Below are 12381 nucleotides of genomic sequence, written 5' to 3'. Positions count from 1 at the left end.
GGGGCTGGTTTTGCCCTCAGATCGGGGTAGTTGATGGCTCCAGGTCTGACTGGAGGAACCTGGTTAGAGTGTGTCTGCTTTGAAGCCCTAATCAGTTGACAAGGGAGTGAAAACTGCCCGGAGTCACTTGACTCTTGGATCCACCCTCCAGCCCGGAGCAGTGAGTCACTTATGAGCCCAGGGAAATGTTTTCCAGTCACTCCTGTAGCGTTCAGGAACATGAGGATGCTGAGCCTCTTCGGGATTTTAAGATATTTTACCATTAAGAGCATCTGGCGTTGCCCTGAAGTGAGCTGGGTGTGCTCCGTGAGGAACAGCTCTCCATTTCCCTGGGAGGGCTTTGCCATCCACGTTTGTTTAACTGGGGTTATATAAGTTGTCAAATTGAAGTTCCCCAGACTTGCCTTTTCTAAAGCATGTGACTGAAATGCCACACAGCTAAATATAATTGTGCCTAGGATGTTGTCTCTGTGCTCCTTGTGGTCTGTGTGAGCTACTCCAGGATGGCTAAAGCAGTTCTTGACTGACATCCTGAAATATTTTCTTTGAAATATGAAAACAATGTGCTTTTCAAGGCACTGAACAAGTGCACGGACTTGCTGTTGTTCTGGGTACCCTTGACTGCTTCAGGTTGGTCAGGGCTGGCTCTGTCCTGGCTTTCTCCATCTATTAGTTATTTCCAGAGCATTGATCTGAGCATTACCAGCAGATGAGAGATTTATTCTGTGTTTCCTATAGAAATGAATGCTTTAATATCATGTCTGCAGTGATACTTAAAACTAATTCTCCACCCTGGATGTCCAAGGCAGACAGAATCACTTTAATACTGCAGCTCACAAGGCAGCTTTCTAGTTCACACTCCTTCAGGGCCTTGAAGCAGCTGGGTTTAAAACAGCCAGCAGATTTGGGTAAGGAAGGAGCTGTAAATTGGAGATGGAGCTTACATTCCACGGGAAGTGGGCCATGCAGAGCACCCTGGAGGGACAGGCTGGTGCAAAAAGTGAGATACCAAGTTTCCCAGTTGTTTGTGAAAGCCCTAAGTCAGCGTTCCAGTTACCTCCTTTATAGAAGCAGAGAACTAGGAGAGCTTTGTTCTTTCCAGCTCACAACCAGGAAAAATAGATCTGTGAACTCCTACAGCTCAAACGTGAGTGCAGCCAGCAGGCTGACACCGGGGTGGAGCCCCAGTTCAGAAACTCCTGCTCTGACTGTTCTTCTCCTGCTGGATATTCCACACTTTAATCAATTTTCACAGCATCTGCAGTGTCAAACATACAGGTTGTTGCAGAAGCAGAATCGTAAACACTGTCCACAGCTGACAAAATTGAGTTCTGAACCCAAACAATTTCTAGAATAAGAATGTATTTGGGGTGAAAGTAGTTCCCAGAAACTGGAAGTGCGTAGCTCTGCTTGCTGTGACACACTGGTGGCTTCTCTTCCCAGTAATGTTCCTGTGGACTGTGCTTGGATGTGCTTTCCCAGTGAATTATGGTTGCTGAGATCAGGTTTTGCACAGTAGAAGTGACCATAAAGTAACAGTTGCATTTCCAAGTCACTGCAGTGTGAAGTTAAGCATTGCCTTTTTCATTCCAAGGAAACTCTTGAATAAAAGCATCCAGGGTGTATGTGGGAAAGGATGGATGGGCAGCTTGAGAGCCTCAATCTGATCTAAGGGGTTTTTGTTCAGGGGAAGCAGCTGGGCCAGAGGACCTGCAGGAATCCTTTCCAGTCTGAATTCTGTGATTTATAACCCAGAAGCTGATCCCTGTGTCCTTTCTCCATCCACCTCTGTGCAGGGAAGTGTCCCTTGGCTTCCCTGGGCATATTCCCAGGATGGCCTCTCAACAGCAGAGGCACTGAAGCCATTTACTTAAGAATGCTCTGAATTTTACTTTGGCAAACAAATGGAATTAGTTTGTCACAAATCTTTTTGCACATCAAACTAAGCAAGGTCTCCTAATGCACAGAGAAATGAGGAATGTTGGTCTGAATCCAGAAAACGTTAATCCTCATGTCTGTGGACTTGGAGAAAGTAATCCTCAGGTTTCCCTCTCTGTGAAATGAATCTAATGCTATGTCATGAGCTCATGCATTTTATATGATGCTCTCTGGGTAATGTTTTCCCCTCTTCAGCTTCATAAAAGCTGCAGGATGAGATGGCAGGAATAAAATTCATGTATTGCTGCAGTTCTCAGTGCTTAGAGGAGGTGTGGGCTCATCTGGGTACCTCGTACACGTGTCAGTGCTGGTTTAAAGCTGCTCCTGAAGCTGGCTAAAGAATGAGGCAGAGCAGATGAAAATTAATGCCAGTTTTTAGTTTCCTGCTCTCTGGTGATAAAAGAATGGGAAACCATCAAACCTCCTGAAGATGGGTGAAAACAGGCAGGATGCTGTAGTGCTTTCCTTGGAATTGAGGTGCCTTCACCTTTCTCCAGCTCGGTTCCAGCTGTCATTTTTTTGTATGTTTGACTGATTTCCAAGACTTTTAGTAAAGGTGAGCATTGGAAAGAAATGAAACATTAATTAGATTGCCTTTTTTCCATCCTAAATGGAATAAAAATGCAATACTTTGACAAAGTGATGGTGAGGTTCCCCCGTCCTCAAAAATCTTATCATTTAATCAACACCCTTCAGTGGAAAAGAAAAGAAGAAAAAGATGTTAATTAGCCCAGAGCTCCAGACTAACAGAACCCAGCTGGTGGGGGAAGGATGGAGTGGAGGGGGCAGGTTCTGGGTGGAGCTCTCTTTGATATTCTGATGAAATTATAAATGTTGCCATGTAATAAAGGTGAAAATCAGCTCAAGTGAGAGCAGAGCAAAGCCAGCTGAGCAGCCTTTTGTGGACTGCCCAAGATCACGTGTGCTTCCATATTTTAATAAATCCAACGTCGAGTTCCATCCCCCTTCCTGAAGTACAGTCTGGTCATTCCCTGGAGCTCCAACCAGCTTTGAACCTGAGTCCTGCTCAGGACCAGACTCCCCTTGGTTGGCTCTGAGACAGCCCAAGTGCAGCATTTCAGGAGCACTTGAAGTGTTTGCATCTGGTTCTTTTATATCCCCCCCTTTTGAATCTGCAGTTTTATCTCTTTACTTGAGTAGTTAAAAATCAGCATAATCCAGAATGCATTGAGGGAAAAAAGGTGTGAAAATTTAACGAAGAGCCATCATTGAAATCTTCAACCCTCATACCTGTTTGTGGTGGCAGAGCTTCATTGTCAAAGGTGGGTAGCAAATCTGTATCTCACCTGGAGTATTTTGGATAGCTGCTGGTCTGTAGAACAATTAAAACTTTGCCAAAGACATATTCCATTTAGGAGAGGCATTCCTGAAGGCAGGTGTTCATACAAATGAATTACACTGTATTAATAAGGAGATTTTGAGAGATACAGGGAAGCAGAGGAAGGACTGGGTTAGCTGTACTTGATTCAGTCTGTAAATAAGTGGAATTGGAGGCAAAGGTCTTCATCAGTGCCCAGGAATAAAATCTCCAGAACTTTCCTAAAGGCCTGAGAGCAGTGGAATACCTGTGCTGGGCTGAGAGGCTTTACAGGGTGGTTTTCACTGTCCCTACAGACACTCTGTAAACCATTCAGTCCCAAAGCAGTTACATTTGATCTGGGTATTGTGGGTTCATAGTGAAAATCATGTTGATTTTTGCTCTAGCTTTGTAAACTCTCATTTTAGGGCTCTGAGCTGTGCTTTCTCTCTTCATACAAGTGGAATTCACTTCAAGATAGCAACAGCATCAGTTTGGGACAGAGCATTGTCCTGCTTGTGGAGGTGTGCCCTGCTTTGCCCCAACTATAAAACTGCCTTGTTACAGTTATATTTTCCTCATGGTTGAAAATATCCTTGGAAATACATTGTTTTCCCCTCATTGGGGTCACCTTGGTGTGTTCCTGTGCCTGTGTCCTGCTTTGCACATCTCCAAGCAGCCCTTGGGCATCTCAGCTTCTTGTTCTCTGATTCCTGCAGGCTTTGTTTTCAGGACCATCTCTACTTGACATTGATGTTTGTTTTCAGCTTTAATCTTCATGCTTGATAGATATAAAAAATGAGCTAAATTAGTTTGTTCTACATTTTGGTAGGGCTTTTTGTAATACCTGCATTTCATTTAAGCCTGGTTGTCTCTGTCTTTGAGCCTGGTTTAACATTTCCTTTTGTCATCTGGCACTTATATCTTCCTCAGGCAAAATGTGACTTTTATGTTTTAAACCCCTTTCTTTAGACCAGACTTTAACTTGGGGCAATAAATATTCTCCCTGCACTCTCTCCAGTGCCTTTGGCATTGATTCTTTTGCAGCCTAGTGCATCTTGATTAAATTTGAGTAACAAAAGGATATTTGAATCAATAGCACAATCATTTCTGCAACTCAAGGATGATTCCCAGGTACTGCTTTTTGTATATTCTGAGACTGGTAGGTCACTGCTGGCATATTTTACAGTAATTTTTGAGCTCTCAAGATCCTGTTTTTTCTTAATCTGGATTTAGTGCTCTTTCACTAAGACATAAATTTTAACAGAGAGTTTGCAAATATGAAGAGCCACTGGATTTCAGTGGGATTCTATGTGCAGACTAATATATTTTTCTAGTTTTAGAGCATTAGTCTTTCTCATCTTTATCCACACGACTGGTGGATGAGATCAAATCTGCAATAAACAAACCCCTTCAGAAGTTATTTAAAACCATTGCCACTTCGGGCAGAAAACCATAAATAAATTAAAAAATAAATAAAGTGGTTGGAAACATCGTAGTTTACTTGAATAGCCTCTGCACTGTTTTTCTGGCATTCTGGTATGTCAGGAAGACTTGTAAAGACCTGGTGAGGGAGAGTTAACAGTAGGTTTTCCCTTCTTTTGTGCTTGACAGCAATTAGCTTTCAAAACATCCAAACCCCGAAAAACCCTCCCCCTCAAACACCTCCCTTTTTCTTCTGCTGAGGAACACTCGCTGTGGAACGGAGTAACTCATTTGTGGCTATAATGAAATAAATACAGCTGTCAGTAGCAAAGCCTCACAACGAGCTTTCCTTGGGAGCACTGAAGGTGTTCATTCCCTTTCTGCTCGTCACTAAGGAATCGCTTCGGATCGCGGCTGTTGTGCTGCTTCCCGTGGGTCTGGATGACCTTGAGGTGGGATCTTGGGATTGTTTCCCCTTCCTGCCGCTCCCGAGGGCCGTGCCCTGGGTGAGCTGGTGAGCGCTGGCCTCGGGTGGGCTGTGCCGGGCAGGGCTGGTGCCTGGGAGCTCTCAGGGCTTCCTGCACCCCCTGGGTCCTGCGCTCGACACTGCACGAGGAATCGGCGCTAAACACAAATAAGGGCAGATTCTTGGTGTTAAACAGATACAGTGTCATCGCCTCAGCCAACCCTTGGCCCCCAGGACTGTTTGTGTTGTGATGCTGCTTTGTATTTTGGTGCTGCCGTCTCCAGAATTGTGCCGTGGCAAGGAGGGAGTGCTGTGCTTGGAGAAGACCAAGTAAGGGAAGTGCTGGGCTCTGAAACCTCTTATGTAAGCAGTGCAATCTGTACAGTGTCATTTGCTGTTTGCTTCTGAACAATTATGGAAATCACTGGCAACTCACAAAAAGCAGGAGGACCTCAGTTTCCAGACTCCTGTTGTGTTGCAGGGAGCATTCTCTGTAATAATTAGCCTTTTTTTTTTTCCCCTTTTCTTTGTTATTGTTTTTAACATGTCTGCGTGGTACTGGCAGATTTCAGCTCTTTTTGCAGCTTCTGGCTGGATATCTTACTGGACAGTGGCCCTCTGGCAGCTGGAGTGTAGCTGGAAGCATCACCTCAGCTTACTGATGCTGTTTGATGTGCTGCCTTTGCTGTTTGTGAATGGGTGAAAATGCAAAACATTAACCCCAGACTGTCCTTCGTAATTTAAAGTTTTTATTAATTTGTGTATCGAGGCTGTTTGTCCTTCCAGGATTTTATTCTAACCCAAAATAGCTTTTTAAAGAGCATTTTTGTCTTTTTTTTTTTTCTCTTGGTGGGGAGAGACACCAAATCCAGTCTGTGTTTTTAGTTTGCATCGTGGTGGAGTTACCTGTGCTCGTGACAGGGGTACTCAGGTGAAGGTGGTGTTGTGTGGGAATTTATCATAATCTGAGACGTGATTTTTTCAAGAGGAAATGTGGGGTTAAAAACTTAAAGCCAGAGAATATTTGATAGAGTTGTCCAGTTTAATATTTTAAAATTATTTTTAGGCTTTGTGCAAAAGTTATAAGAACAGCTTAGTGAATCAGAATCAAACCTGAAAGCTTTTGACAGCTTTTTATTCAAATTATGGATACTCCCTATAATAAGAGGATTTACAGCACTCTCTCGTCCCACATGTGTCTGTTGTGGAGCTCCAGCAGCAGAGCAGCTCATGGGTATCCTAAAATATACAGAAAACACACAATTACCCCCCTTCAGCCCTGCCACAAAGGCTGGGCAAGAAGTCTTTCTCCAGGAATGGTTCCTTAGTAGCCAGGACAGCTGGAAAAGTAGGATTGAATTGCAGAGTTCGGGTTTGGGGTCGCTCTGCCTTCGCCTTCAGGGATGTCTTGGGCAGGGCAGTTCATCCCCTTTGGAAATGGGAGTGGAAATGGGAACCTGGAGAAGGGGCTTTGCTTCCCTGAGCTACTGGCTGAGAGTGGCAGTTCAGTGTTAGGGTGGAAGGGAGGGAAAGAAGCTGTGACCTGTGAGAGAGCTCCAGGAGGAGGTGGGAAGGAGATGGGCTGTGCCTCCTGCTGCTGCTCCAGCCTGGGGGGTGTGCAAACCACGTGGAGCTGCAGCCAGCCTGGCTGTGATTTACACCTCGGTGGGAATACACAGTGATCCTGGTTCAGCATCCCCTGGAATGGGGACAGCCCATCATGATGTGATGCCCTGTGTTACCTCAGAGAGCAGAGAACTGTGGGATCTGTGTCCACCCCCAGGGACAGCAGGTTGGCCCAGGGCAGGCTGTGGCTCCTGGACTGTTTGCTGGGGGTTTTCTGAGCTCCTCTAGTCCTGGGGTGCAAGGCTGGAGAATCCTGGAGCAAATGAGTTTGTAATGGAAGCGGTTTCTGAGTTTCATGTATTTTCTGTGTTCTTGCATCAGTCACTTGCAGCTGCAGCACAGTTGCTCTTCAGGCAGGACTATGGCAGCAAGGAGCAATTTCTCTGTGTGCTCTAGACACTCTTGGTCTTGTTTTCTTGCCCAAGTGGTTCTTTAGAGATGCATCTGTAGTGCAAACTTCCCGTGTGATTGTCTGTCCACGCCCAGCTCTTTGTTTCACTGTTTCATTAGTGGGTCAAAGGATGGAGAGGTGGGAGATGCTCTTTTTTACACCGTGAATTTTTCTAAGGCTCTAAGTCCACCTTTCCATTTTCTGCAATCCACTGACTTGTCTCTTAGTCCCCTTCCTGAAAACAAGCCATGAATTTGAGGAGAGGGAAGAACCAGTGAGTTTTATCAGCTGTGTGGCCCTGTAACTCCACTCACCCATGGGAAGTAGAGAAGAGGAGCACAGCAATGACAGGTTTTGCTGCATAATCTGTGTCTGACCAGCTGTGTTCTAATCTTTTAGTTTAAGGAGGGGCCTGGTGGGGGAAGGGACTGGCTTTAAGGCAATGCTGTTCTCCATAGATATCTTTGAAAATAGGATTGAAGGACAATTTAGGATGTCTGTGCTCTTAACACGGCTCTGAAGCTGGTAAGTATTGAAGGATTTCATACCATAATAAGGATATTTTGGCCTGAGCACGAATGTCAGCACGGCATCTCTTCTCAGAGTTCTGTGGGCTGCTGAAGTACCTTTGGTGCTGTCTGTTCTCTAACAAAACAATTTTTGGGCCTCTGTGTGTTTATACCACCAAATTTCCCTTTCTCTGAGAAGGTTATGACTCTCCTGGAGCTGGGGTGATCCAGCTGCTTCAGGAAAATAGGTCACTTGTATCTTGGGGAATTCCCTGCCTCAGAAGTCCTAAATAGATGGAAGAGGAGGTCAGAGCAGAACTCAGTTTAGGGGTTTACCCCTTCTGCCCTTGTAGATAGGTCAGATGAAGAAACCTCTTCAAAGAGCAGATATCTGGTCCTGAACACTTAACCCTGCCCAACGACAAGGTCCACACCACTCAAAAGGACCTGAATCTCCATCAGTCTGCCTGGAGGTCCCTCCTGGCTGGTGTGCAGGTACTGGCTGGCACGGATGGACCCTCCAGAGTGGCCAGTATAACTCGGGGTGGGAGTGCCCTGCCCTGACTGCGGCCCTCCATCCACGAGTGCTCCATGTGTGGTTCTCTATGCAAGTTGTGTTACTGTAGATGTCTTCTCTAACTTTGTTTTCTGCACCTCATTGCTTTGTTGTGTATAAGATCTCTTGTTTTCTGCCGCTCTGTCACTGCGTTTCTGCTGCCCCTCCCTCTAGCTGGGTTTGTCAAGTCGCCCATGTCAGAAACTAAGCTCACGGGGGACGCCTTTGAACTGTACTGTGATGTGGTTGGGAACCCCACTCCAGAGATCCAGTGGTGGTATGCTGAAGTCAACCGGGCTGAGTCTTTCAAACAGCTGTGGGATGGCGCTCGGAAGCGCCGTGTCACCATTAACACTGCCTACGGGGCCAATGGGGTGAGTGTGCTGAGAATAACCCGCCTTACCTTGGAAGACTCTGGGACTTACGAGTGCAGGGCCAGCAACGATCCCAGGAGGAATGACTTGAGGCAAAATCCCTCCATAACGTGGATTCGAGCCCAGGCTACTATAAGCGTCCTGCAGAGTGAGTCCGGCACCCACCGTAGTGGCACTGTAGTTCCTAGAGGCAGTCTAGTGACCCCGATCCCGTTATCCCGAACCCTCTGCCTCCCTGTCCTCTTGTGCTGCCCCCCAGACCGCTCCTCCACCCGTAGTGCTGACCTTGTCTGCCATCCGTGTCTCTTCTCCTTAGGATCAAAGCACTTGGGAAAATCTGTGGATCTGTTTTAGAGCTTCTGTGTGAACACGAGCCCGGTGTTGGATTTGTGTTTCTTCCCTACCCCTTTTAGTTTTGTAGAAGGTTTCCAGCCTCCCTGGCTTCTCCACGAGTGCCTTTATATTTGATTTCCGTGTTCTTCCCAGGTCTAACCATTTTATTTTGATTTCTTCCGTTCTCTTGGAATTTCTCTGAATGCCTTCTCACTTGTTCTGGTTGCATATATGCTTCTGTATAAATCCTTCCCTTCCAGTTACATGTCACCTTTAATGTTTAGATTTTTCCATGAAGTCGTGGTGTTTCTTTTCCTTCCTGAACAGCAGCATGTTCCTAATGAGTTCTCTGATGCAGCAGCACTGAAGTGATGCAGCTATTCCTAATCCAGCCTGTGAAAGGAGAGGGGGGAACACCCTCCCTGGAGCTGAACTAACAACTCCAGCTAAATGACTTTCAGCCGAGGAGGCAACTTCTGGCAGCAGAAAAGCTCTCAGGAGCAGAGACCGTGGTTGGCCCAGAATTGCTTTTTGTTCTTTGTTGTTACAAGACTTTTCCTGCCTTCAGGTTGCTCTTAAAGCCATCCTGGACGAGTCTGGGAATTGATGCTGTCAGAGTCAGTAAAGAAGAACTCAGTTTTGTTTTGGGCAAGATGTAAAATTCTTGCCTTTGCAGATAGTGAAGCAAATGTCTAAGGAGTTGTAGGTAGAGGGAATTAAATCTGCCGTGTTAGAGGTGCAGGAGAACTCACTTTTTGCATGATTACCCAGTGTCCTAAGGTGACAAAAGAGCAGAGCAAAGCTGGTGTCTTGCTCTTGTCCTTTGTGCATAAATAAACCTTTTATGCACCACCTGGAGTTTTGTCTGGGTACAAAAACGTCAAATCTGTAATTATGCCTCAGTTATGTATTTGAATACCTTAAAAAAACCCCAATCCCAGACTCTCCCTAAACCATAGTGCTGCAGTCAGCACTGCTGGATCAGAGACCTTCCCTCTGGAAAATGGAAACAGCATTGATACATGTGGAAAAACAGACGGTGAACCCAATGATGTGGATTGACTTAAAAAATTTAAGTGGCATTGGGTGGTTCAGCTCAAACCTGCTCAGCTTCCAATCCTAATGACTCCTTGATTCCTCCCTGGTCCTTTGAGGTCCCAAAGGACTTGGATTGCTTGCATGACCTACAGCAGCAAGAACCTGTAATCTTAGGCAATGATACTACCTTGAGATAAAGCCCAGAAATTTGTCTTCTAGGAAGTTGATGTCTCCTGGAAATCCCCCTGCCCTGTCCAGACCTGTGGGGTCTCTGGAGAGTGGTGGGTCCTGAGCTCCTCTGGCTGTGTCCAGCCAGCTGGAGTGACCTGCTGAGGGAGAAAATCCTTTTCATATGCAAAGCCAACCCTTGGGAATGAGTTGCTGTGAGTTTTCCATATGCAAAGTGGGTTTTCCCTCTCTCAGGCCACTGGTACTAACCTGCTCCCGGGACTGGAGCTTAACCTTCATCTTCCTCCCCAGTTAACTCCTTGTTACATCTGGTGTTACTAATTCAGGAATGTGTGTGGTGGCTTCCTTACCAAGTGCCTTGTGCCCAGGAAAATTCTGCTTTCGTGGTGGGGCAAATGTTGAATCAAATCCTTTAATGCCTTTACTCTGTAATGTTGTGTATGATAAGAGATCTGACCTGCTGCTGCTTGGGAAAGACCCCATGGACATCCAGCTCCTGCCTGGAAACAGAGATAAGGCCAGGAGAGGGCTTCCAATGAGGTTGGAGACCTGGAGACCATCTTATCTGAGCCTACCCAAATTGTCTCAGCTGCTCTGTTGTGTGTCTGAACACAATTTGCCTTTGGAGTGGGAATTGTCTCACTAAACAGTTGGAATTTCCAGTTAATAGTGGCCACTTTGCTGCTGCCAATGTTTGACCCCAGCATTGCCGAAAGGAAAGGTCCAGTGTCTCAAAGAGCACAACCTCCACCCCTGTCCTTGGAAGAGATCAAGTGCAGCTTGATTTTTAAAATGTAGCACCTCAGAACTCCCGTCTGCCTTCTGCCTCATTCCTAAACTGGAACATGAATTTCACTTATTGGGCTTTCTTTAGTTGGTTTGCTTGGTTTTTAACTTTGAAAGCTGGTCTTACATAAAATGGGCAGTTTAAGTCGTGTGAAAAGTGACTCTTGTAGGTGAACACCTTCCTCTGGATGTCACTGTCCCAGCAGTATTCCAGTTGCAGTTTGTCTCCTGGAATTAAATCAGGCTGGGAATGCCTGATAGCTATTTTTATAAACAAAATACCATAAATGCAGGTAAAGGTGAATATGAGACTGCAGTTGCCTTTCATTTTCCTAAACTAAAACTAAAGAAGTTGCAAGTCAGACACCGAATTACTGTTTCAAACACAGTGCTGACAATATTTCCATAGCTCTGTATTTTTCTGGGAATGCAAATGAGCTTTTTGTTGGGGATGGAAAAGCACTCGGGGCAGTCCAGTAATATGGCTGTGACACAACAGCTTTGTACTGGAGAACCCAAAGAGATCCTTGCAAGGATGAAATCCCCTGGGTGGGAGGAAGGAGGCAGAAACACAGTTAAAAATGTGTGATAAGAGCAAAATGTCTGTGGGAAGAGTCAAACCCCCTCTGTTCCTGCAGTACCTGCCAGTGTTTCTGCAGGTAAATACCAGTCCTGGGTTTATATAGCTGTGGAAAGGAGGACTTCTCAAAAAAAACCCAGCCTGCTGGAGAAGGGATGTACAGGACTAGAATACTCCATCAGGTTATTGGCAGGTAGATGTTTTTTCTCCCTGCCTCTCTGGGCAGTAATTTAAGGATAGAGGAATGTCTGTGTTGGGAATTGTGACGTTTCTGACACAACCAGTATTTTCCATCCCCCTCATTCTGTTTCATAACTTGCATTCCAAGTGCTTTGCAGATGAGCAGCCAAAAGACTACATGGATATAACTAAACTTACCCTCCAAATTGTTACCACGAGGTGTAGCAGAGTTCACAGGATTCAAACTCCTTTGGCTTGCAGAAATCATGAAGGTGTTGGTTACTGACCCAGTGCCTCACCTCCTGCCCGGAGAGGGGAGAGGCAGCTCCTGCATCCAGAGGGGTTGGTGCTGCCAACCGTGGTCAGAGAAATGAGCAGCTGGCAGCAGCCACCTCTTGGGAATCCATTTCACCCTTTAAAGTAAGGAAATAAATCCAAGGCTGAAGGCACAGCAGCACCTGAACAGCAGAAACCCCGTAGTCTTGGCCTCTAGTCCAAGCTGAAACCAGAGCCACTGTTAAATTAGGTACTTTTTGAAGACTTAACAGCAAAAATTCTTAATTTCTTTTAAGCTCTGTCATCCTGTGTTAGGTGGTTTTTTTACAGAATGCTTGAAACCAGATGTGAGCCATGAGACCTTCCATAGAAAGGTCTTTTTTCCAAGTTTGGGAA

General features: G+C 45.7%; 1 protein-coding gene across 3 annotated transcripts in view; it reads left to right on the top strand.

The window, feature by feature from the left end:
- The window catches only part of NPTN (neuroplastin), a 46680-nt gene that overhangs the window by 13061 nt on the left and 21238 nt on the right, over positions 1-12381 (top strand). Inside the window, exon 1 of one of the 3 annotated variants that reach the window (XM_032699822.1) lies at positions 8388-8751. The exons of 1 other annotated variant lie outside the window; for it this stretch is intronic. In XM_032699822.1, coding sequence (XP_032555713.1) covers positions 8424-8751 — 328 coding nt within the window. In that variant the 5' untranslated portion in view covers positions 8388-8423. Of the gene's footprint in view, positions 1-8387; positions 8752-12381 lie in introns of those variants that run through there. One more of the 3 variants, XM_032699823.1, reaches the window with a different exon arrangement.

The sequence above is a fragment of the Chiroxiphia lanceolata genome, chromosome 12, assembly GCF_009829145.1.
Source record: "Chiroxiphia lanceolata isolate bChiLan1 chromosome 12, bChiLan1.pri, whole genome shotgun sequence".
Taxonomy (NCBI): Eukaryota; Metazoa; Chordata; class Aves; order Passeriformes; family Pipridae; genus Chiroxiphia; species Chiroxiphia lanceolata.
The sequence above is the reverse complement of the archived record's forward strand: the minus strand, read 5'-3'. Positions and strand labels throughout refer to the sequence as shown.